Source organism: Equus asinus, chromosome 4 (genome assembly GCF_041296235.1).
Source record: "Equus asinus isolate D_3611 breed Donkey chromosome 4, EquAss-T2T_v2, whole genome shotgun sequence".
NCBI classification, from domain to species: Eukaryota; Metazoa; Chordata; class Mammalia; order Perissodactyla; family Equidae; genus Equus; species Equus asinus.
Window position 1 is genome coordinate 115766706 of NC_091793.1, and position 24028 is coordinate 115790733.

Genomic DNA, 24028 nt, shown 5'->3' on the forward strand with positions numbered 1-24028 from the left:
CGTTTAGGTCTATGATCCATTTTGAGTTAATTTCTGTGATGGATGTAAGGTTTGTGTCTGGATTCTTTTTTTTTTGCATGTGGATGTCCAATTGTTCCAGCGCCATCTGTTGAAGAAACTATCCTTGCTCCATTGTATTGCCTTTGCTCCTTTGTCTAAGATAGTTGAGTATATTTATGGGGATCTATTTCTGGGCTTTCTCTTCTGTTCCATTGATCTATTTGTCTATTCTTTCTCCAGTACCACACTGTTTGATTATTTTAGCTTTGTAGTAAGTCTTGAAGTTGGGTAGCATCCGTCCAATTCCTGGCTCAGTATTGTGTTTGGCTATCCTCGGTCTTTGCCTCTCCTTATAAACTTTAGAATCAGTTTGTCTCTGTCCATAAAATAACTTGCTGGGATTTTGATTGGGATTGCATTAAATCTATAGCTCAGTTTGGGAAGAACTGACATCTTGACAATATTCAGTGTTCCACAAACATACACTATCTTGCTATTTATTTAGTTCTTCTTTGATTTCATTCATCAGAGTTTTGTAGTTTTCCTCATATAGATCTTGTGTGTAATCTTTGTTAGGGTTTATACCTAAGTGTTTAATTTTTTGGGGTGCTAATATATTATGTTTTTAATTTCAAATTCCACTTTATCATTGTTGGTATATGGAAAAGCAATTGACCTTCGTATATTAACCATGTGTCCTGTAACCTTGCTAGAATTGCTTATTAATTTGAGGTTACATTTTTGTTTTTTAAAGATGTTTTAACTGAGTATAGAATTATATATTGACAGTGTCATTTTGTTTTATTCAGTGATATAAAGATATTGCTCCAGTGTCCTCTCATTTCATTGTTTCTGAGGAGAAATGTGTTGTTACCCTTACCTTTATTCCTGTGTACATAATTTTCTTCTTATCACTGGTTGAGCAATTTGATTATTATGGACCTTGGTGTTGTTTCTTATGTTGGGAATTTGTTGAGCTTCTTTGGTTTTTGGGTTTATAGTTTTCATCAAATTTGGAAAATTTTGGCCGTTACTCCTTCAAATATCTGCCCCCTTCCCCTACCTGACCCTTAGGGACTCTCTTTACTTACGTATTAGACTACTTGAAGTTTTACAGCTCACTTTGCTCTTTTCACTTTTTTCTTTTAGTTTTTGTTGCTATGTCTTGCAGTTTACTAATCTTTTATTTTCCTATGTGTATTCTGCTCTTAATCCCATCAAGCATATTTTATCTCGGACGTTGTCTTTTTCATTTCTATATGTTTGAGTCCTTTTATATCTTCTAGGTCTCTACTTAACTTTTTGAACATATGGAATACAGTTACAGTAACTGTTTTAGCACCCTGGTCAGCTAATTCTAACATCTGTGTTAGTTCCGGGTTAGTTTTATTTATTCACCTCATAATGATTATTTTACTCAGTATGTGTTGTATTTTCCTCCTTCTTTGTATGGTTGGTAATTTTTTATTAGACGCCAACTGTTGTCAATATTATCTTGTTGGGTCTTGGTGTTTTTCAATTCTGTCAATATTCTTGAGCTTTTTTCTGGGATGCAGTTATTTGGAAACAATTTGATCCTTTAGTTCTCGTGGGTTTGGAGCAGAGCTCAGTCTGAGGCTAATCATTTCCCATTACTGAGCAGTGACCTTCCTGGGTTTTCTACCTCATGCTCTGTGAAGGAAGAGTTTCCACAGCCGGGCTGGTGGGATCAGGTACTATTTCTGGCCCTCTGTGAGTGCTGTGAGGCGCTGTTCTCCGATCTCTTTGGAGCACTTTTTCCTCTGGTCCTGGGTAGTTTCCTTACTTGTATGTGCTTTTCAGTACTCTGCCGACTACTGGAGGGGGACCTTTACCGTTCTCCGGGCTCTCTCTGTGCTACTGTCTCCCCTTCAGTGCTTTCTCTTGTGAGTTCTAGACCTTGGTTTCCCACACCTCTAACCCCGTCTCCTCAACTCACAGTGTTTGCCGAGTTCTGCCTGGATTCTCTTCCCTGCGCTGCAGCCTGGAGCAGTAAGCTAGGGGCAGTCATAGCGCTCACGTCCTTTGTTTGCTTTCTCTTAGGGGTCACTGTTCTTTGTTACCTCATGTCCAGTGTTTGGAAAACTTTAGCTTGCTAAGATTTTTCTGTTTTTTGTCCTTTTCAGGTGGGAGAGTAAATTTAGTCCCTTTTACTTCAACTTGGGTAGAGTTGGACATCCCTTCTCTACTTTGTATTTTTTCCATTACATTTCTCTTCTAATTGTTCTGTATTAATTTAACTATGTTTCTTGTTAATTTCATTTCCCTTCTCTGACTCTGTAATACAAGCTCAACAATTTAGGATTTGTTTTGTTTAGTGATGTATCCGAAGCATAGTACATAGTAGTCAGTAAATATTTGTTGTTTCCATATTGAATGAGGACACAGAAGTAAGATAAAGTTCTTATTGCCATCGAGCTTCATGGCGTATAGATGGAGTAGAGAGACTGTTTTATTTTATTAAAAAAAATATTTGGTTAAGTATGGAGTAAATCTATAGACCTTTCTCAATAGATTTTTCTTAGCAGTTAATGGTGTTAACAAACACATAGAATTTTAAAAGGGGAAGCTGCTGAATTTATATGATCATAGATACCATTTATTAAGTACATACTGTATGCCAAGAGTCATTTCTTACTGAATTAGCATACTATAGTATGCACATTTTCTAGCAAGGGTAAATGACAAGTCTCAAGCTCACCTTCTTACCCATTACATTGGGGCTGGCCTGGTGGTGCAGCGGTTAAGTGCGCACGTTCCACTTCAGTGGCCCAGGGTTTGCTGGTTTGGATCCTGGGTGCGTACATAGCACCGCTTGTCAAGCCATGTTGTGGTAGGCGTCCCACATATAAAGTAGAGGAAGATGGGACGGATGTTAGCTCAGGGCCAGTCTTCCTCAGCAAAAAGAGGAGGATTGTCAGCAGATGTTACCTCAGGGCTGATATTCCTCAAAAAAAAAAGAAACCATTACATTTACCTCACTTACCTAGTAGGAAGTGAGTTAGATTTTCACAAAGAGGTAGATTTATATTGGTTTGCTAGGTAGAGCTCCCTGAGCATAGGGACTGTTTTGTTTTTTTTTGTGTCCTTATTTTCATTGCTTTACATAATTTTAGGCTCATAGGAGCTACTAATAATTGGAGAAGGTAATGAAGTAACCTAGCAGACATAAGAGGCAAATTAATTGTATATCTCATATTGGATATACTTATAGAAATAGTTTCAACGTGTATTTAATGGTTTGATTCTATATAGGTAATGTGGAGATTTCGTCATGAGAATATCTGAAAACTCCCTGTTCAGTGTCTAGCACATTTAAGTTCTCCATGAATAGCTTTTCTTTTTCTTCTCCTAATTTTAGAATAATTAAGTAACAGTAGCCTTTTGAGAGTAAATAATATGAATATAGATTGTTTGGGAGTTAAGGAAGAAATATAAAATAGTGTTCTGATAATCTTCATTTTAACCTGTTCAGTCATGTGTGTAAGCTACTTATTTTGAGGTGGCTATTAACCTTTTAAAATTAAATAAATGTATTGAATATTTAGAAAAAAACATATTATGTAACAATTGATATATTTTTAAATCTTGTTTTCCTAGCAACAAAATTAGAAAAGAGAAATAGTTTGCATTGCTTGTATGTGAAAGCTAACAAATTATGTTTAACCTAATAGGCTCTCAAATTTTGGATTACTTCTTTTACACCATACTTAGATACGTGCATACAAACATAGCTACATATTCTACATCTTTGTCTGGCTTACTTGAAAAATAGAAGCAATTGCTTAACTGGATGACTATCAAGATGGTCAACACAGATTGATGGGCTTGAGTGCTGTAGACAGTGGGTATGCAGATGGTTGTGTCTGTACCGTTTGACATGAGATGGCTGAATCTTTAAAATGATTTCAGTGGGATGGCTTTGGTGGTGTTGTAGTAAAGGGCATCCATTCAACCTCAGGTGCTGTGCAGATGGTAAAGCCAAGCTAATATAGAAAAATGAGAAACAAGTGACTATTTAATGTACAGGAATGCATGATCTGCGTAACAAATAAATGACGGTATTGCATGCAGGAAACCTAGCCAGATGGCTGTACATTAAAACACATGACTCCTTGAGAGAATTAAGTACAGGCAATTTGCTTGGATTTTCTGCAGGCTTGCTGCATATTATATTAGGGTAGAGAGAACAAGAGATTAAGTGCTTTATTTATTGAAAGTGTTTAGGTGAAGTTGGCAGTTATTTAAGCATAATCTGATCTCCATAAGTATTTAAATTGTCTATTTGTGGGGAAAAAAAAGTAGGGAGGGTAGTTCGCTTTTAAAATAAAAGGATGTAAGGAGTAAGGTTGGCTAGTGAACCTCTGGAAAATAAACTGTCTTTTGGCCCATACTTTTCAGTTTTACAAGATTCTCCACTAGGCAAAAGCTTAAAAATATTTTTGGATAAAAGTATTTCTTTTTCAATGTGGGTTTTAATAGTCCAAATTCCAGTGACATATGGAAATTTTGAAGTGGGAAGAGTTAATGTGTTGAATGCTGTGTGAAATGGGACCATTTTCACTAGTAAAATACCACATTTTTGTTTTTCAGCTTAAAGAAAGTGGTTATTGTACAGGTCATGAACCGGATTCCCTGGAATTCAGCACTGTGGGAGGATGGGTATCTACTCGGGCATCAGGCATGAAGAAGAATATCTATGGCAATATTGAGGACCTGGTAAATTTTTTTCTAGTTATTATATAATAATTCATTAGTATATTAAGATTATTATAAAGTGATTAAAGCCTTTAAAAATTGAGTTGGATGGTAGAGTCCCCCAAAAGTATACCTCTTTTTGATTATAGTCGTGTTGGCTATGTATAATAGAAGCAGTTAAAGGACAGCTGTGGTCATTACTTAAGGATGTTCCTTTTCAAGTGACTGATTTTTAAGCTTGGTAGATATTTCATAGTATCTAACTTACAGAATATATACATATTATTTTATATGCCTCGTGGCACCTTGGTCTTCAACTCTTTCAAGATTTTAGTCCATTTATTTAGGTGATTTTCTCATTGCCATTCTTTTGCCTTAGAAGATTTTATATTTATTTTTCTGAAAAAAACTTTTTCTGTATAGAATTAAAAAGCCCAATTGACAGTGTTCTAGTAAGTGGCACTATGACCTGTGATATTTTATGTGCACACCATTTTGTTTTATCTGATCTGGTGCCAGTGCTCTGGGAGTTAGTGTAATAATAGTGTAACTATGAACATCCTGGTTAGGAATTAGGTATCATTTGTAGCTTTTCCATTGATTGGTTGTATGATCTTGTGCAAATTAGTTCACTTTCTAAGCTTCAGTTTCCTACTCTGTAAAATACAATAATGATAATTGATGTATAGAATTATTATACGAAGTAAAGGACATAAAATGAAAACTCTTAGCAGAGTCCCTTGTGTGTAGTAGGTGCTTCATAAATGTTAGTTCCCTTATCATCAATATTTTGGTAACAATTTAAAAGAAGTTTAATTTATGAGACTATTAAAATGATGTTCCTAACATTATTCCTAGAGCTTTGTGTTTCAAATGTGAAGTTTCAACATTTTCATCAATATCTTTGCTGCTAGAAATATCAAATCTTTAATGAAATAGTCTGGTCCTTTATAGGTAACACCCAGCAATTTAAGACTTTAAGTGTCTGTATTATAAACACTTTAAAAATGTTTACATTATCCTATTTTTTTTATTGAGGATATTTTAGAAATCACACTTTTTTTGCATTAAAATACAAATTCATGGGGCCAGCCCCATGGCCGAGTGGTTAAGTTTGCGTGCTCTGCTTTTTGGTGGCCCAGGGTTTCACCGGTTTGAATCCTGGGCGTGGACATGGCACTGCTCATCAAGCTATGCTGAGGCAGCGTCCCACGTGCCATAACTAGAAGGACCCACAACTAAAAAGACACAACTTTCTACTGGGGGGCTTTGGGAGAAAAAGGAAAAATAAAATCTTTGGGGAAAAAAAAAACAAATTCAGTTTCAGAGGAGAGAATTTGATCCTTTTGCTGTTGGATTGTTAAGAGCCTTATCAGAGTTAAGCAAATATTTGATATATTGGTACATTTAGTACTGCTAAAGCATGTAATTTATTTGAATCCTTTTTTGGAGATATTTAAAGGCCACAAATTATAAGCATACATCCTAATGTACTTATTTGCATTAGTAATTACCGTAGACATTTTATTTTTAACTTAAATTTTTTTGTACTATATAATTTCCACTGAAACTGTCTTAATTTACGTTAATTGCTTTTATGAAAACTTTATTAGATTTCTTTATGTGGCTACAGATGGAACTCATGAAAAAAATTAAACTTTTTGAGTGTGTTAAATGTTTCTCTAATTAATATTGGCACATACTTCTTTGAAGTACAATAAGTGATGATACTAATACCCATTTAACTGTTTGGAAAAAGCTGAAGATAGTTCGTTAGTATAAATTTTTAAGATTATAATCTGAAAATTGAGAAGTCTCAGTGCTTTCTATGTACAGTGGGATAAACTTTTCATCTTAAATTCTGATCTCTACTTGTTTTCAAGTAAGGAATTCTAATTATAGTCCAATTCAAATTTGTTTTTTAATATCTTCACTAAAGGATTTCCTGAGCATTTCTGATTAAATGATTATGATTTCTTATGCTGATACTATAGAGCTGAAGCTTTTGGACATTAGCAATAATCCATTGCTTCTATGAAAGGTGCCTTGGTAGACTTTTCAGTTATGAAGCACTATGCAAAGGAACTTCAGATATGTTATGTATATTAAATACATATAATAGTTACTGACACTTTTAATATCTTTGTATTTATTCTTCCAAAACTTTTTTCTAGGCATGTTCACCAACACGTCTGTATCTAATTTTTAAGATGAAAAAGGATCATACTGTGTTTAATTTGCTTCTTAAATATATTATCAACATATGAATATGTAAATGAACATAGGTTTGCACAATCATTTTTAAAGATTTTATTTTTCCTTTTTCTCCTCGAAGCCCCCCGGTACACAGTTGTATATTTTTAGTTGTGGGTCCTTCTAGTTGTGGCATGTGGGATGCCACCTCAGTATGGCTTGATGAGCGGTGCCGTGTCCACGCCCAGGATCTGAACTGGCAAGCCCTGGGCCGCTGAAGCAGAGTGACCACTTGACCACGGGACCGGCCCCTGCACAATCATTTTTAGAGTCCACCTAATTCTCTTTTATTGATAACTCATGGTTTATTAAAGTAACTCTATTAAGGAGCATTTAAATTATTATTAATTTCAAAATTATAGAAAACAAAGGGAAAAATATCTTCTTTAGTAATTTCTTTAGCATACATCTTTAATCATTTTCATGGGTATGTTCCTAGAGCTTGAATTATTGGATCAAGATGTTTATATGTTTTTAAGTCTTTGGATGCTTACACCCAAATTTCCCTGTAGAAATTTTGTGCCAATTGACAGTCCTACTAGCACTATGAGAATCTTTATTTTACTAGACTTTTAATTTATGTTATGTTTTTTAATTTTTTATTTCTTAAATTGCTAGTGAATCTGAACTTTTAAAATGACCTCACTGGCAATTTTTATTTCTTATTTTGTGAATTGCTTATTGATGTCCTCTGCTCATTCCTTCAACAATAAATAGACTTTTTTTATTTCTGTCAAAAAATCATTCTAAAAATGTATTGGATTTTTACCTAACCATTTCTGATGCTCATCTCAGAAACTATTTTTGAGTGATGCCCTCTTCCGGTATACTTACTTTCTCACCTGTGCGACATGTCACACATAATTTCTCTCCCTCTCTTTTTCTCAGTCAATGCATCTCCCTCTTCATTCCAGTTTTCACCTGAACGTAATCAGTACTTCATTCTTTTCACTCTTTTCTACTTAGTGGGCAAAGTAAACAAGTTGAAGGTGGAGATAAGGCAGGAATAAATTTTTTCTTAGAATTCTAAGCATCTAGAACAATGCTTGACATGAATAGTGGTACTTCATAAATATTGTTAAATAAGTGAAAGAATGAGCCTATTAAAGTATGATCATTGCTATTTTTTCTCTTCTTTTTAGTTCTTTGCCACATGGATAACCCTAGACTAAATTTAGTTTAAAGAAGTGTGTTTTTCAGTTCTTAAGATGATGAATATACCTAAACTAATAACTATCTTAGATTGATTTTTCCCTCTTTTAAAGTTAAATAAAATTTATTTTTAGTCTAAGAATTACTAAAAGATATTAGAATTCTGAAGGGCACCCTACCATTTATCACTTAACCCAATATTTAAAAAGTAGTATTTTACATAAATATATATGGATGTATGTACACACACACACCCCCACACCATTCACTGACAAATGTCTAGAATTTACATCGTGCTTTGTATTAAACAGGTGGTTCATATAAAAATGGTAACACCTAGAGGTATAATAGAAAAAAGCTGTCAAGGACCTCGTATGTCAACAGGCCCTGATATCCATCACTTCATCATGGGATCTGAAGGTAACTATTACTACAAATTTATTATGAAAACATACAGGTTAGTGACTCAGCTTTGTGAAAATCTGTGATATTGTGATATCAGATCTTTGAAAGAAAGACATGTTTTATATATTTAAAGAATGGTGATTTTTAAAAAAGTTTTATTACTTTAATTTAGTACTTCATAAAGTTTTTATATTGAGAACATCTTATTAAACTTCCTCTTACATTTTGCTTTTTTATAGTTTTAAAAACAGCTTAGTCTTTTTGGTTTAATTTTTTTCTTTTAGAGTTTTTAATCAGTAATTTTAGGAAGAGAAGTTATTATGGTTTAAAATGGTTTGCTTTAACATTATATTATAGTATTCTTTAATCTTGTCTGGATAATCAGGAGGAAAGGACTGATGGAGTATTGTTTTATTGTCTTTCTATAATTATATATTTTGTTGTTGCTATTTGATGTTTTGAATAAGTGGAATTTAAAATTCTGTTGATTCACATATCTTTTAAAACTTACCTTGGTCTTTTATTTTTTCATTAATTAAGTAGTATCCTTTGCTTGGATACTTAATGCTGGGTAGATTAGAATGTAGTTCTTCATTTTATCCAAAACATTTAATTCCTGTACCAATCAGAAAAAAACTAATCTTCTTTCTGTTTGCGAACTAATTATTATGTAGGCACTGTGAAATGTATGGATAAGGTGAACATGGGCTTATTTTTCAGGTAGAATAGTAGAGAGGGGTACCCCTTAAATTTAGAGAAATAAGATAAAACAAGTGGTTTTAAATTAGCAGAGGAACTCATTACTCACTTGAGAAGGTGGTGCACGCTGAAAAAAGAGATTTTGGAAACATTTAGCTGTGTTCGTGGATAACATTTAGTTATATTCATTGATACAGCAATTATCATAAACTAGGATGTTAGGGCATAAATTCTAACCTTTGACAGTAACATCAAGGAGGGAAGAAAGTAACAAACTATGTCTCTTAGTGACATGGCTAGAAGTCAACTACTGAGTTGATGACCAGCGAGATAGCTTAGCTCTTTTTCATGATGCTCAATGACAGACTTTTGTCAAGATATCTCACCAGTTTACTCTCTCATCAGTATACTCTTCTGTGGAACCACAGAACTATATTTTTAATAAGAAAAATATATGGTAAATTCCTTTAAATAATATAGTTCTCTAATAGTATTATGAAACTTTTTGTATTAATGCGTCATCTAAAAGTTAACTAAAAGAATATTCCTTTTTGCCATCAAATGTCAAATGAATAACAAATAGGTATTAAAATTGATAATTATACTTTTTGAGTGTGTTAAATGTTTCTCTAATTAATATTGGCACATACTTCTTTGAAGTACAATAAGTGATGATACTAATACCATTTAACTGTTTGGAAAAAGCTGAAGATAGTTCGTTAGTATAAATTTTTAAGATTATAATCTGAAAATTGAGAAGTCTCAGTGCTTTCTATGTACAGTGGGATAAACTTTTCATCTTAAATTCTGATCTCTACTTGTTTTCAAGTAAGGAATTCTAATTATAGTCCAATTCAAATTTGTTTTTTAATATCTTCACTAAAGGATTTCCTGAGCATTTCTGATTAAATGATTATGATTTCTTATGCTGATACTATAGAGCTGAAGCTTTTGGACATTAGCAATAATCCATTGCTTCTATGAAAGGTGCCTTGGTAGACTTTTCAGTTATGAAGCACTATGCAAAGGAACTTCAGATATGTTATGTATATTAAATACATATAATAGTTACTGACACTTTTAATATCTTTGTATTTATTCTTCCAAAACTTTTTTCTAGGCATGTTCACCAACACGTCTGTATCTAATTTTTGGTTTTCTATGTTGTTCTAAAGAAATCTGATGCCAGTTCTCTTGCCTTTGTAGCTTGTTTTCTCTTTTTGCCTGCAGGCCCTGGGGATTTTTTTTTCTTTCTTTCTTTTTTGAGGAAGATTAGCCCTGAGCTAACTACTGCCAGTCCTCCTCTTTTTGCTGAGGAAGCCTGGCCGAGTTAACATCCATGCCCATCTTCCTCTACTTTACATGTGGGATGCCTACCACAGCATGGCGTGCCAAGCAGTGCCATGTCTGTACCCGGGATCCGAACCTGTGAACCCCAGGCCGCACAGAAGTGGAACTTAACCGCTGCGCCACCGGGCTGGCTCCGGGATTTTTTTCTTTATTGTTCAAGTTTACTACTTTTACTACTCAGACTTGATTGTCCTGGGTCACTTTGCTCTGGTACCCAGTGGACCCTTTCTGTCTATATATTCAGATCTTTTAGTTCTGGAAAGTTTTTTTAGATTGTAGTGTTAAATATTAGGGTTTTTTAAATTAATTGTTTTAATTTTTCTTCTTCAGGGACACCAATTATACATAGGTCTGGCTCCCTTTGCTTGTTCTCCATCTTAACCACTATTTCTGTGATCTTTTTTTCTCAACTTCTGTCTTTATTTCATTTTCATTCTCTTGATTATTTTCCTGCTTTTCTTCACTGGCTTTTATTAAGCTTTCATTTGAATCTATTCTCTCTCTCTCTCTTTTTTTTTTTTTTTTGCTGAGGAAGATTTGCCCAAGCTAACATCTGTTGCCAACCTTCCTCTTTTTGCTTGAGGAAGATGTACACTGCGCTAACATCTGTGCCAATCTTCCTCTATTGTGTATGTGGGTCACCACCACAGCATGGCTGCCAACGAGTGCTGTAGGTTGGGCCTGAGAACTGAACGCAGGCTGTTGAAGCAGAGTGCACCACACTTAACCGCTAGGCCACAGGGCTGGCCCCCTTGATTCTGTTCTCTATTCTCCTTTGGCTACCTTATAACTTAGCCTTCATGTTTTTTTTTTTTAAAGATTGTATTTTTTTCCTTTTTCTCCCCAAACCCCCCCGGTACATAGTTATATATTCTTCATTGTGGGTCCTTCTAGGTGTGGCATGTGGGATGCCACCTCAGCATGGTCTGATGAGCAGTGCCATGTCCGCGCCCAGGATTCGAAACAACGAAACACTGGGCCGCCTGCAGCGGAGCATGCAAACTTAACCACTCGGCCACGGGGCCAGCCCCTAGCCTTCATTTTTTAATGTGTTTTGTTGTTCTAGTTCTTGTCTGAGTTTGATCATCTCTTATTTCATTTGTTCTTGTTCTTTGTCCATTTATGTTTTTAGTGTTTGTATTTCTGATTCAAATATTTTTTTATAACCCAAGATGTTTGTTTGGCAGTATTTAATTCAGTTTGAAATGTTGTGTTACACTTTTCTTCAAGATCATGGTTGGTTTTGTGGGGTAGACTTTTCATCAGAAGAAAAGTTTTATTTACATTTTCTGACTTTTTGCAGTAGTTTTTATGGACTTGGTCTGCATTTTTCTGTTCCTATTTATTACTTGGAAAGAGTTCCTAGTTTGAGAGTGTTCTTTTCTGTCACTTCTACACTCTTTTGTGCTATTTGTTTTATGGATGGTGGTGTCTTTGGTGGGAGAAGACATGGCATGTCTTGTTTCTCTTTCATTTCTATAGGATCTTTAATTTTCCTCTTCTTTTATTCTTTCCCTTCTCTGCCTTGTCTACAAGGAGTACCACATCTCTCTAAATATGATGTTCCCTTGAAGATACTCACCTTGCTTCTCCAAGGCTGTCAGTTTTGGTTCCTCCCATCTGAAACCCCTCCTCGTACCCAGGGCTGTGGATTACCAGACCCTGTACAGAATTTTGGCATTATTGTTGCGCTTTTACTTTCTGGGGTTGATTTTGTCTGTACTTCCTCCAAGTCCTCTGCTACCCTCTGCTCTTTGGAATGGAGTCTTTTAAGCCACTCCTTACTCACTTTCTGCCCTTACCAGCTTGCAGCAGCTAGAAGGCTGTAGAAGATCTGTTGAAATTTTTTCTTTTTATCTCTACTTACAGGTAATTTGAAGGTCATAGTGTTTTTTGTCTCCTAGTTATACTTCAGTAATTACTGAAAGTTTAGGTCTTGTGTGGTTTTATTTGTTTTCCTTTGTTGATTTTTATGTTTTGGGGGAAGAGTAGATGGAGAGGGAAGATTCAGAATCAAATGACTGCCATGTTTCTCAGTTCTGAAGTCGCCTGAAAGTATATTTTCAAATCATGAAAGATTTTATTTACTTTAAGAAAATACTTGCATTTCATGTTAAATAGCAGTTGAAGCTTTCAGTTTTCTTGAGGACAAACATTAGATTTGAAAATTATAAAAGGGAACATTCTTAAATTTATTGCAAAATTTTTGTTAAAACAGAAAGAAAAGTGAATGACATATAAGTCTCTATGATGTCACATTGCCATGGAGTTATTTTTACACAGTTATATAAAGTGGATATGAAATATTGGTACAATGTGCATATAATCAAGCGATGATAAGTAATCTGAATTTGAATCTAAGTCTGAGTGGAAGCTGCCCTCAGTCAAACTGCGTTTGTGACCTGGATGGATGGGACAGCCCTGCAGAACTCATAGCTGGAGAGTTGCACAGACTCGCTCTGGTCATTTTATTAACCATGCAATAATGCAAGGTCTCCTTTTACTAATTTCTAGTTTTCTTAACCTCACTTATAGTGTTATGGTGGGTGTTACTACTTTAGGGTGCCTACTATACATGTGAGGCAATATGGGTATATAGAAATTTAAGGCATGATCACTTCTTGCCAGGACCTTAGAATTCTGATGTAGAATTAGAATTTTAAAGAAAATTTGCTAATGTAAAGGTATTATATATTTTAAAATCAACTTTTTGAAGAAGTAATTACATGGACAAAATTAAAATATGTACAGACGTACAAAATTCAAAAGGTGCCAAAGGATGTCTTGGGAAAAATCTGCCACCTGCCCCATTCTTCCAGGCATGTCCCTTGCCCAGGGGAAACGCTATTGTTATATATAAGCAGATATGTATGTGTTTTTAAAAACACAAGTGGGAGTTTATTACTCTTTGCTTTACACTTAATTTTATAAAGCTTGCTACATGTCATCATGTTGAGTCACTTCCTTCTTTTTGACCACTACCAGATATTCTAATCCTTGACTGTACTCTTGTGTTTAACCAGACCCTGTGTGATTGGCATTGGTTGGATTATATTTAGATTATATTATATGTTGTAATTAAAAGAATGTTTTCAAATGGCATCATTTCTCAGATGTAAGGAAATACAAAAAGCTGGGACCTTGGAGTTTAGTTTTAAATAGAAAAATTTTCTGTCTAAAATCAAGGCTTATACTGACCTTCTTTTCCTTAATGCATTTCAATCTGGTGACTTTTGAGTTGGAGCAAGTATTTATTAAAGTTTTTGGTCATCTGTGGGCAGATGAGAGTAAGTGGAAAAGATCGTTCATGTCTTTAGGAGCTTATGTGTCCTGACAAATTTCAATTTATTTGTAGAAACACCTTTTAAGATGAGGTGTTAATTCTAAGACTATCAGGAACTTCTACAAATGTTGGAAAGAGTAGAAAGAATTACAAATAAGCTTAATGATGGTGTCAGTATAGTGGTAAGCAAGTGAGCAACTTTAAAAATTAAAGCGATACTACTTGTCTTGGTAAGAACGAATAGGTGTGATAGATAATTCTGTGCTGGCAGATGAGGAGACAGCATAATACTAATAGTTTACCTGTCAGCCTTTTGCCTCTTTTCTGGCAAAGGTTTAGAAGTTCTTTTAGACTCCTTCTATAGTCTAAGATATCTATTTCTAAAATTTCACTCTTTATGAAACGTATGGCTGGTGGCTCCTTGTTTAAGAAGATAACTGAAGTTTTCTTTGTAATTCATTCTGAGAATTAGATAACTTATACTGGTTATTTCTCTTTTTTAGTAGCTTTATTGAAATATAATTCACATACCATAAAATTCACCCATTTAAAGTGTATTCCTTAGAAGAGAGAGTTTCTAAGGTTAGTGTTTGAGATTTTTTTCTGTACCTAGGAGGGGTCCTCCGCACTATTTCTTTCTTCTTTTCCCCAGTTTTATTGGGAAATAATTGATGTACATCACTGTATAAGTTTAAGGTGTACAGCCTGATGGTTTGATTTACATATATTGTGAAATGATTACCACAACAGGTTTAGTTAACATCCATCATCTCATACAGATAAATAAAAAAGAAAAGAGAAAAAAATTCTCCTTGTAATGAGAACTCTTAGGATCTACTCACTTAACAACTTCTCTATGTATTGTACAGCAGTGCTAACTGTAGTCATCATGTTGTATATTACATCCCTAGTACTTACTTATCTTAATACTGAGAGATTGTATATAAATATAACTTTTTAATCTGTTTGTCCGTCAGTGGATGCTTAGATTGTTTCCATGTCTTGGCTATTGTAAATAATGCTACTGTGAACATGACAATGCAGATATCTTTTCAAGTTAGTGTTTTCATTTCCCTTGAATATATTCCCAGAAGTGGAATTGCTGGATCATATGATGGTTCTATTTTAAATTTTTTGAGCATCCTCCATACTGTTTTCCAGAATGGCTGTACCAATTTACAATCCCACCAACAGTGCGCAAGGGTTCCCTTTTCTCCATATCCGCACCAACACTTGTTATCTCTTGTCTTTTTTGATGGCCATTCTAATAGGCATGAAATGATATCTCATTGTGATTTTAATTTGCATTTTCCTAATGACTAGTGATGTTGAGCATCTTTTCATGTACTTATTGGCTATTCGTATGTCTTCTTTGGAAAAATGTCTATTCAGGTCCTTTGCCCATTTTTTAGATTATTTGTTTTTTGCTATTGAGTTTTATGAGTTCTTTATTTATTTTGGATATTAACCCCTTATTAGATATATGGTTTGCAAATATTTTTTCCCATTCCATAGGTTGTCTTTTCATTTTGTTTATGGCTTCTTTTGCTGTACAGAAGCTTTTTTTTTTTAAGGAAGATTAGCCCTGAGCTAACATCTGCTGCCAATCCTCCTCTTTTTGCTGAGAAAGACTGGCCCTGAGCTCACATCCGTGCCCATCTTCCTCCACTTTATATGTGGGATGCCTGCCACAGCATGGCTTGCCAAGAGGTGCCATGTCCGTACCTGGGGTCCAAACTGGTAAACCCTGGGCTGCTGAAGCAGAATGTGCGCACTTAACTGCTGCGCCACTGGGCCGGCCCCTAGGAGCTTTTTAGTTTGATATAGTCCTACTTGGTTTTTATTTTGTTGCTTGCGCTTTAAGTGTGATTTCTAAAAACATCATTACCAGAACCCATGTCAGGGAGCTTTTTTCGTATGTCTTCTTCTAGGAGTTTCGTGGTTTTAGGTCTTACATTTGTCTTTTTGACTTAATTTTTGTGAATGGTGTAAGATAGGAGTCAAGTTTCATTTTTTTATATGTGAATATCCAGTTTTCCCAGCACCATTTTTCGAAGAGACTGTCTTTTCTCCGTTAAGTATTCTTGATTCCTTTGTCAAGTATTACTTAACTGCATATACTTGGGTTTATATCTGGGCTCTCGATTCTGTTCCACTGGTCTTTTTGTCTGTTTTAATGCCAGTATCATACTGTTTTAATTACTATAGATTTTTAGTATTGCTTGAAGTCAGGAAGTGTGATGCTTCCTGTTTTGTTGTTCTTTCTCAAGATTTCTTTGGCTATATGGGATCTTTCGTGGTTTTATATGAATTTGAGGAGTGTTTTTCTATTTCTGTAAAAAATGCCATTGGAATCTTAGTAGGGGTTGCGTTGATTTATAGATGTCTTTTGGTGATGTTGACATTTTAACAATATAAATTCTTCCAATCCATGAACACAGAATACCTTTCTATTTATTTGTATCGTCTTCAATTTTTTTCATCAGTGTCTCGTAGTTTTCACAGTAGAGATCTTTCACCTCCTTGTTAGATTTATTCCAAAGTATTTTATTGTTTTTGATGCTATTGTAAATGGGATAGATTTCTTTATTTCTTTTTCAGAAAATTCATTGTTCGTGTATAGGAATGTTACTATTTTGTATGTTAACTTTGTATCCTGCATCTTTACTGAATTTGTTGGTTAGTTCTAACAGTTTTTTGGTTGAGTCTTTAGGATCCTCACTGTATGAAGTCATGACATCTGCAAATAGAGACAGTTTTACTTCTTGCTTTTTAATTCTTATGCCTTTTATTTCTTTTTCTTGCCTGATTGTTCTAGCTCAGATTCTAGCATCTCCTCTGTTTCTAACCAGGAAAACTAGCTGACCTACAGTTTTGCTTGTATCGCCAGTAAATTTACCTGTGTCCTTCCAGTTGCATTTTACCACATCCTCCACTGTTTTCATGAGTCTTCTTAGGCTTGAACTTCTCTGTGCTCTGTTGAAAGTAAAGTAATTTCTTTTGGAAAGAGATTAGGAGCTGTCTTATGGCTTGTTTCTTCTCTCAGGCAAGGTCTCTGAGCCATGGCTCTGGAGGGTGGGGGTGGGGACAATGGCATGCTTTTCTCTGAAGACACCCCTGCTTTAGGAGCTAAGTGCTGAGGGGAAGGAAGAGGGAAAGTAGGTCTTCTCGGTTTGCTTCTCCTGCGTGGTACCAGCCCTTTATGAGCCAGGGCGAGGGTGATTGGGAACACAGTATTAGCACACCACTCAAAGTAGAGCCTCTATCCCACCAGTTAAGGCTGGGTGCAAGAAGTGAGCCCCCCAGCCCCCTCCACACACACACTTGGATACACTCACCTGGAACTTAGCCTCAGGAAAAGGTAACTGAGGGCAGAGTGTTATATGGAATAGAATTAAAGTTTTTTCTGAAATTAAGAAAGCCTTCATGTATATATCCAAGAGAAAGGAAAACATATGTCCACACAAAAACTTGTACTTATGTATATTCATAGAATCATTATTCACAGTAACCAAAAAGTGGAAACCTATGGAACTTTCAGCCCCACTCCCTCGGCTCTGGGGAGGGGAGAGGAGCTGGATGTTGAATTAGTCACCAATGACCAATGGGTTAATCAGTCATGCCTGTGTAATGAAGCCTCCCTAAAAATCCCTAAAATACAGGTTTTAAAGAGCTTCTGGGTAGGTGAACACATGGAGGTGACGGGAGGATAGTGTATCTGGAGAGGGCGTGGAAACTCTGCACCCCTTCCCCCTTACTTTGCCCTATGCATCTCTTCCATCTGGCTGTTCCTGAGTTGTATCCATTAATAATAAACTGGTAATCTAGTAGAAAAAAAAAAACAAGAAACCCCAATGTCCGTCTACTGATGAATGGATAAACAAAATGAGTTATACCATACAGTGGAATAATATCTGGCAATTAAAAAGGAATGAAGTACTTAATACGTGCTACAACTTGGATGAACCTTGAAAACATTATCTAAATGAAAGAAACCAGTCACAAAAGAGCACATATTGTAAGATTCTATTTGTATGAAATGTCCGGAATAGGCAAATTTATAGAGACAGAAATAGATAAGTGGTTGCATAGGGCTGAGGTAGGTGTGGGGGAATGGAGGATGACTGTTTCATGAATACAGGGTTACTTTTTGGGGGTGATAAACATGTTTTAAACTTAGATTATATAGTGATAGTTACATGTATCTGTGAATATACTAAAAACTATTGAATTTTACACTTCAAATGGGTGGATTTTTTTTTAATATCTTTTTTTTTTTAAGATTTTATTTTTCCTTTTTCTCCCCAAAGCCCCCGGTACATAGTTGTATATTTTTAGTTGTGGATCCTTCTAGTTGTGGCATGTGGGATGCCGCCTCAGCATCGCTTGATGAGCGGTGCCATGTCTGGGCCCGGGATCCGAACCGGCGAAACCCTGGGCTGCGGGGAAGCGGAGCACGAGAACTTAATCACTCGGCATGGGGCTGGCCCCTCAAATGGGTGAATTTTATGGGTGTGAATTACATCTTAGTAAAGATGCTAAGATAAAAGAGAAAGTCTAGTCACTTTGTTATCATTTAAAATGTACAAGATGTATCTGTTTTTTATTCAAATATTAATGAGGCCAAACCTGTAAAGCCTTTGTGATTTTACAAGTCATAATAGATACTTCATATCTCAGTAAGAAATCATTTATATATGTGATGAACATATTGTGACCAAATGTAATTTACTTTTTATGGACTCATAGTAGTTTTTAATCTTGTATTACATATTAACGTTTTATTTTAGGGATATTATAAATTTATTGGAAGCTTTGATTTTTGTGATACTTTTTATTTCTAGTGTGTAATTAGTTCTACAATCTCAAAGATTTCTGTCTTTGTTCTTTTTTTCCTGATTATCAGAAAGCTTGCTAATAGCAGTAAAGATAATTTCTACCATTTGTCCCTCAGAAACCACTGGTTTGAAAAGCTTGGCTTTGTGAATATAATTGTTTCTAATCATGTCCCTTCAAATATTTTAGCATAGATATTTAGATCATGTAGTTATATTTAACTTGCGTTTTTCCTCTCTGATTTGTCCCCCACTCCTCCATGTAATAAAGAAGAGAACATTTGTTTCGTTGGTGCTCCTCTTGTGCTAGATATTTATAATGATTGTTTTGTCTCTGAAATATCTGGCTGTTTTGTTTCTTACACGGACATCTCAGTATTGCCTTTGTCTTTTCTTTGTATGGATTGTGGAAAAAAGGCAAGATGTAGTAGTCCCTCTAATTTCTTCTGTCATCTTAAGTTCTCATAGAAGGTTGAGTTCTTTTTACCCCAATAAATTGTTCTCACAGTAAAAATAGGCACAAATATCAAAATATACTTTTGTATGAATGCATATGAGATGTAAAAGTCTGTTCTTTTTTTGATATTTTTTTCTTTTAATAAGTTGTGATACTTTTAAAATTATTTAAAAGTAACCTTCTTGGAGAAAGTTTACCTTAAAAATGTTTTAAAATATTTATACATAACTGAGAAAAATGTATTCCAAAAATTGTTTTTTAGAAATTGTGCAATTTACTTAGTTGTTTTTCTAAAAAGACTTGAGTAGCTGTTATTCGACACATCGAACAGACTAGATAGATTTAAATGTGAATAATAGAATAATTAGATGAAATAGATTTAAATATGATTTAGAAAATTGGCATGTGATATATTGCATTATTCTCCCTTCTTTTTCAGGAACTCTTGGTGTGGTAACAGAAGCTACAATAAAAATCAGACCAATCCCTGAATACCAAAAGTATGGCTCGGTAGCTTTCCCTAATTTTGAACAAGGAGTAGCCTGTTTAAGAGAAATTGCAAAGCAGGTAAAAAAGATAACCACCCATATATATTTATATTTTTAAAATCCTACTGCATACTTGATTTTGATGTGTCACATATCATCTTTGTATTTAGTTATATTTGTGGTTTCTGCCCAGTTCTATATGAAGTGGTAATGTAAGATCGTCCCTTTAAGTGCAGTTGCTATTTCTTTCAGTAATTATATGCCTATTTCTTGGTTTAAAGAGTGCTGTACATTTTAAGCCAAGGTAAGTTATGTACTTGAGTTGATGGCTTTGAATGATTTTGTCTTTTATTGAATGTTACGTTTTCTTAAGTTATTTTTGGATAAGATATTTTGTGATTAATTGAAGTAATATTTAATTTTTCTTAAATTAAGACACTTATTGAAATTAAAATAGTGGCCCCAAAATTTAGAAATTAAATATAGATAATCAATTTTTATCAATTCTTAGAATGTGCTGCTACTGTGCCCTATTTATAATATTATCTAAGCTATAGCTTAAATTAAGTAATATAGTATAGCATAATATGACATAATATATTTAGCTATGACCTAAAAAGAATTCCCATTTTCTCCTCCTTTCTTAAAAAAAAAAAGGATATATTATCAAAAGTTTTTAAAAGACTAGATAATGCCCAGTAATTTTATTTCTGTGTTTAGTTCTGTGTATCAGTGTGGAAATTCTTACATTTTTTTAGGCATTTGGTTCATTGTTTGACTTAGAATGGTTTGTGAAAAATTCTTATTTCGTCATTTCCCAGGGAGGAAGTCAAGGGAGTAGACACCAGCCTCTTTCTTCTTGCTTTCCCCAAACTCTGAGAGTTCTTTAATACTTCCCGTCAGCTATACCTAGCTATAATCTTGAGGGCAAGGGTGCTTTCTAACGTGACCTGCACAGGTCTGCTTCTGGGCATGCAGGGCAGAGTGGAGGGAGGATCGGATGAGGCAAAGGAGTGGGATCTGACGAGTACTGCATATTCCTGTGGGCTTTCTAAGGTACTGAAATGGAAAGTGGTGAAGAGTCTCATCTTCCCAGCACCCCAGAGAACCATTATGTATTCATGTTTTAAAGAAATTGAAAATGAACAAAAAAAGTTGTATTTACCCACATGTTTACCATTTTCAGTGCGTTTTATTCCATATACTCAGTTTTGCTTCCTGAGGCACTCATTCTTTCTAACAGTTTCCCTCTTTTAGGAAGTCCAGCTAGTGATCACCTAATCTAACAGTTGACAAGGATAATTTTTTTTCTTTTCTTTTAAAGATTGGCACCTGAGCTAACAACTGTTACCAATCTTTTTTGTTTTCTGGTTTATCTCCCCAACTGCCCCCCCGTGCATAGTTATATATTCTAGTTGTAGGTCCTTCTAGGTGTGCTGTGTGGGATGCCACCTCAACGTGGCCTGACAAGCAGTGCCATGTCAGCTTCCAGGATCCGAACTGGCGAAACCCTGGTCCGCTGCAGCGGAGCCTGCAAACTTAACCACTCGGCCACGGGGCTGGCCCCCAACAAGGATAATTTTTATAATTTCCAATTAGCTTTAGTTACTTATCAGTTAGATCACTTCCCCCATCAGGACTTAGCCATAGGCCCCTTAATCTTGATTGTCTTACTCCTGGTTGGGAGGAGAGTTTAAAAAGAAGTATAGTGTTGGAATAAACAATCTTGAACTTGTGGCAGGTTACTTTGGTGGTGTTAAAGCAGAAGTGAATGTTAATTGTTGAAATTCTTACAAAAGAGCTCCTAATTCACTAGAGCTTTGGGGATATTATGTTATGGTTAGGGAGCTAGACTGTATGTATAGTAAGTATTATGCTGTGTTTGCTAAAATAATGAGATGGCAGTAATATTAAAAAGCAAGATTATTCAGTAAAGGAGGAGTGGAAATAAGTTTTAGGAGTACATATCTGAGCCCTGAGCAGTAAAGTTCAAGTGTGTTCTGATAATTGTTGCTAAAACTTTTCATCACTTAAAGGCCAGGAAAGTAATTTCAAATTTAAGATACCAGGTATTAAGAAATAAAAGAACTGTTTGCAGAGCCTTATGGTTTTGCCTTTGAGTTAATACCTAGGAGAATGGAAAACTAGGGTTTTTTTTCTTTTTAAAGAAAACAACCATAAGTTCACAACTGAAAATGAAAACGAGACCAAACGTTTTCCATAAATAGATTATATTTCCTTGTTAATTTCAAATCTTCCTTAATGAGTGATTTTTTTTTTCTGGGGTTTTTCAACTTTGTGTTGTAATTTATTTTTTGTGTTAAGTACTTTTATTTATATTTACTTGTCATCCTTGTCAAGCTTGACTCTCTGTCCCCCAAAAAAGCTTTATTATTAAAGATGTAGTTCATATTACCTTTCTTGTTCAAGTTTTGAATGACATCTTTTTAACTGGCAATTATTGCCTCCGTTTTTTTATGGCAAAATAAACATGAATGCCAAGTTAGATTTTTAAAAATAGTTATAGAACTTATGAAACTAGTCTGATTTGTACATACTTTCGACAGATCTTCACAAGGTCACATTCAGTCTATGTAGGCCAGCTCTGCTTCTTCACAGGATCTCCACTCTGTAGGACACAGAGTCAGTAAAAAGCGCTGTTGTAGGATCTTTGGAGTGGAGGTGGGCATATTTTATGCTCTCCTAAGTGCTCCATTTGCTTTCCGCATTGCAAATACTCACATGTAAATATATCTTTGGTTTCAATGAGAAATAATGTACAAATGTTTCAAAATCCTAAGTTTTTAATTTCATTAAAACGGAAATGTTTAATTTAAACATAAATAGTTGGTATAACCAGCTGCAGTTTTTGTTACAATTTAATATGCTCCTGGTAGAAAGTAACAGAGAAGAGCTACTTGTTGCTAATGAAAAGCAGGGGGTGAAATTTTCCTTCGTCTTGCGTAAGTCAGTAAAAGTTCTCCTTTTGTTTGTTTAAAAAATTTGTTGGGTATTCATACAAAGACCATAATCTAAATTCACTACAGAAAACTATGTTGGACATATATCTTGAAATAAATAAAGGTGATGATTGATAGAAAGTGCCACCCTGTGGTTAAAAAACAGATCAGAAAGAAAGCTCCTTTTTAATCAATAGTTTTAATAATTTGGTTCTGTGTACTTAGACAATTTTTAGAGACATAAATACCTTGTGACTAGGAATGCTTGCCTCACTTGAAACTGATTTAAAAGCCTAGATAATATTTTATTCTTAAATATTGCTCTTATAAATGAAACAATTGCTGAGAGTAGTTGCTGGGATTTGGAGATATTCCACTGTTTGGGGAACCTACCCATTTTACTCCTGTGATAATGCACATGTGGAGAAGCATTAATGTTATCTTCCCTGGAAATGGGTAAATGCTAGTATTATGGTTTAGGGGCATTTATATATTAGTTTCTAGAATGTACAAGTTTCATATGTCAAGAATGGTACTGATTGTGCTGCCCTACTTTGTAACAGTATTCTCAGACAGAATAATTGAGAAAATTATCAGATTTTGGCATTAGTCATTGTTCAATTTGCAATTTGGAATTTCAGCTGATAGCAGGAGAATTAAGATCCATTAAAATAGATGGTACATGGTTTATGGTTGTGCCAAATTCTTGATTGAATAATGAGTTGGCTGCTTGTAATTCCTCCCTGTCATTTCATAGCACTTTAATTTTTGCAATATTTTCAGATGCAAGTTGCTTTTGAAATGGGAAACTGTATTTTGGATGAATATATTTTGGAAAGCATACGTGATTGTTCACAAATAGCAAAGCGGGCTCTGTGTGTATTTTCATCACTGTTCTTACTGAAGGAAATAAATTAAGCAACTTTATACTGGCAGCAGAAGGATTCTACTAAGGTCTCTCATCTGATCTTTGTCCGTGTAAGGAATTATCCTCTTTCAATTCTTCAGTGCCTTATGAGGAGCTAGAAAGGAAGATTTAGTGGAAGATTAATGTGATTCTCTCTCATAAGTGGCGGTTCACTATAATCTCCAACTTTACTCAGTAGATGGGTAAGTGACTTTTGAGACTTTCTCAGGAAGTGAATTTTCTCCTGTAGCCTCTCAAGAGGGGGGAAATTGCGTTTTTTAATCAGAATATCAGTGTCAGATATAATATTATTCTCTTATTGTTTGTTCAAAAATGACAGTGATATCTTTACGAGGTTTAAAGGGAAAAAACTGAGTGTTGAAACAAGCTCAAAAGCAATTTTTGAAGTTTGGGTTTTTTTTCCTCCCCAATAAAACCTTAGGGGTAATGCCCTGTGGTATTGAGAGAGGACCATTTGTTCCGTTAGAAGGAAATGCTGACTGTATGTATGTGTGACGTGGAT

The 24028-nt window shown here is 34.9% G+C and overlaps 1 protein-coding gene across 2 annotated transcripts in view; it reads left to right on the plus strand.

The window, feature by feature from the left end:
• AGPS (alkylglycerone phosphate synthase) overlaps window positions 1-24028 on the plus strand; it is a 139433-nt gene that overhangs the window by 63391 nt on the left and 52014 nt on the right. For both annotated transcript variants that reach the window (XM_014834063.3, XM_070508160.1), the window contains exons 9-11: window positions 4612-4737; window positions 8433-8541; window positions 19590-19717. In XM_014834063.3, coding sequence (XP_014689549.3) covers window positions 4612-4737; window positions 8433-8541; window positions 19590-19717 — 363 coding nt within the window. The remainder of the gene's footprint in view (window positions 1-4611; window positions 4738-8432; window positions 8542-19589; window positions 19718-24028) is intronic.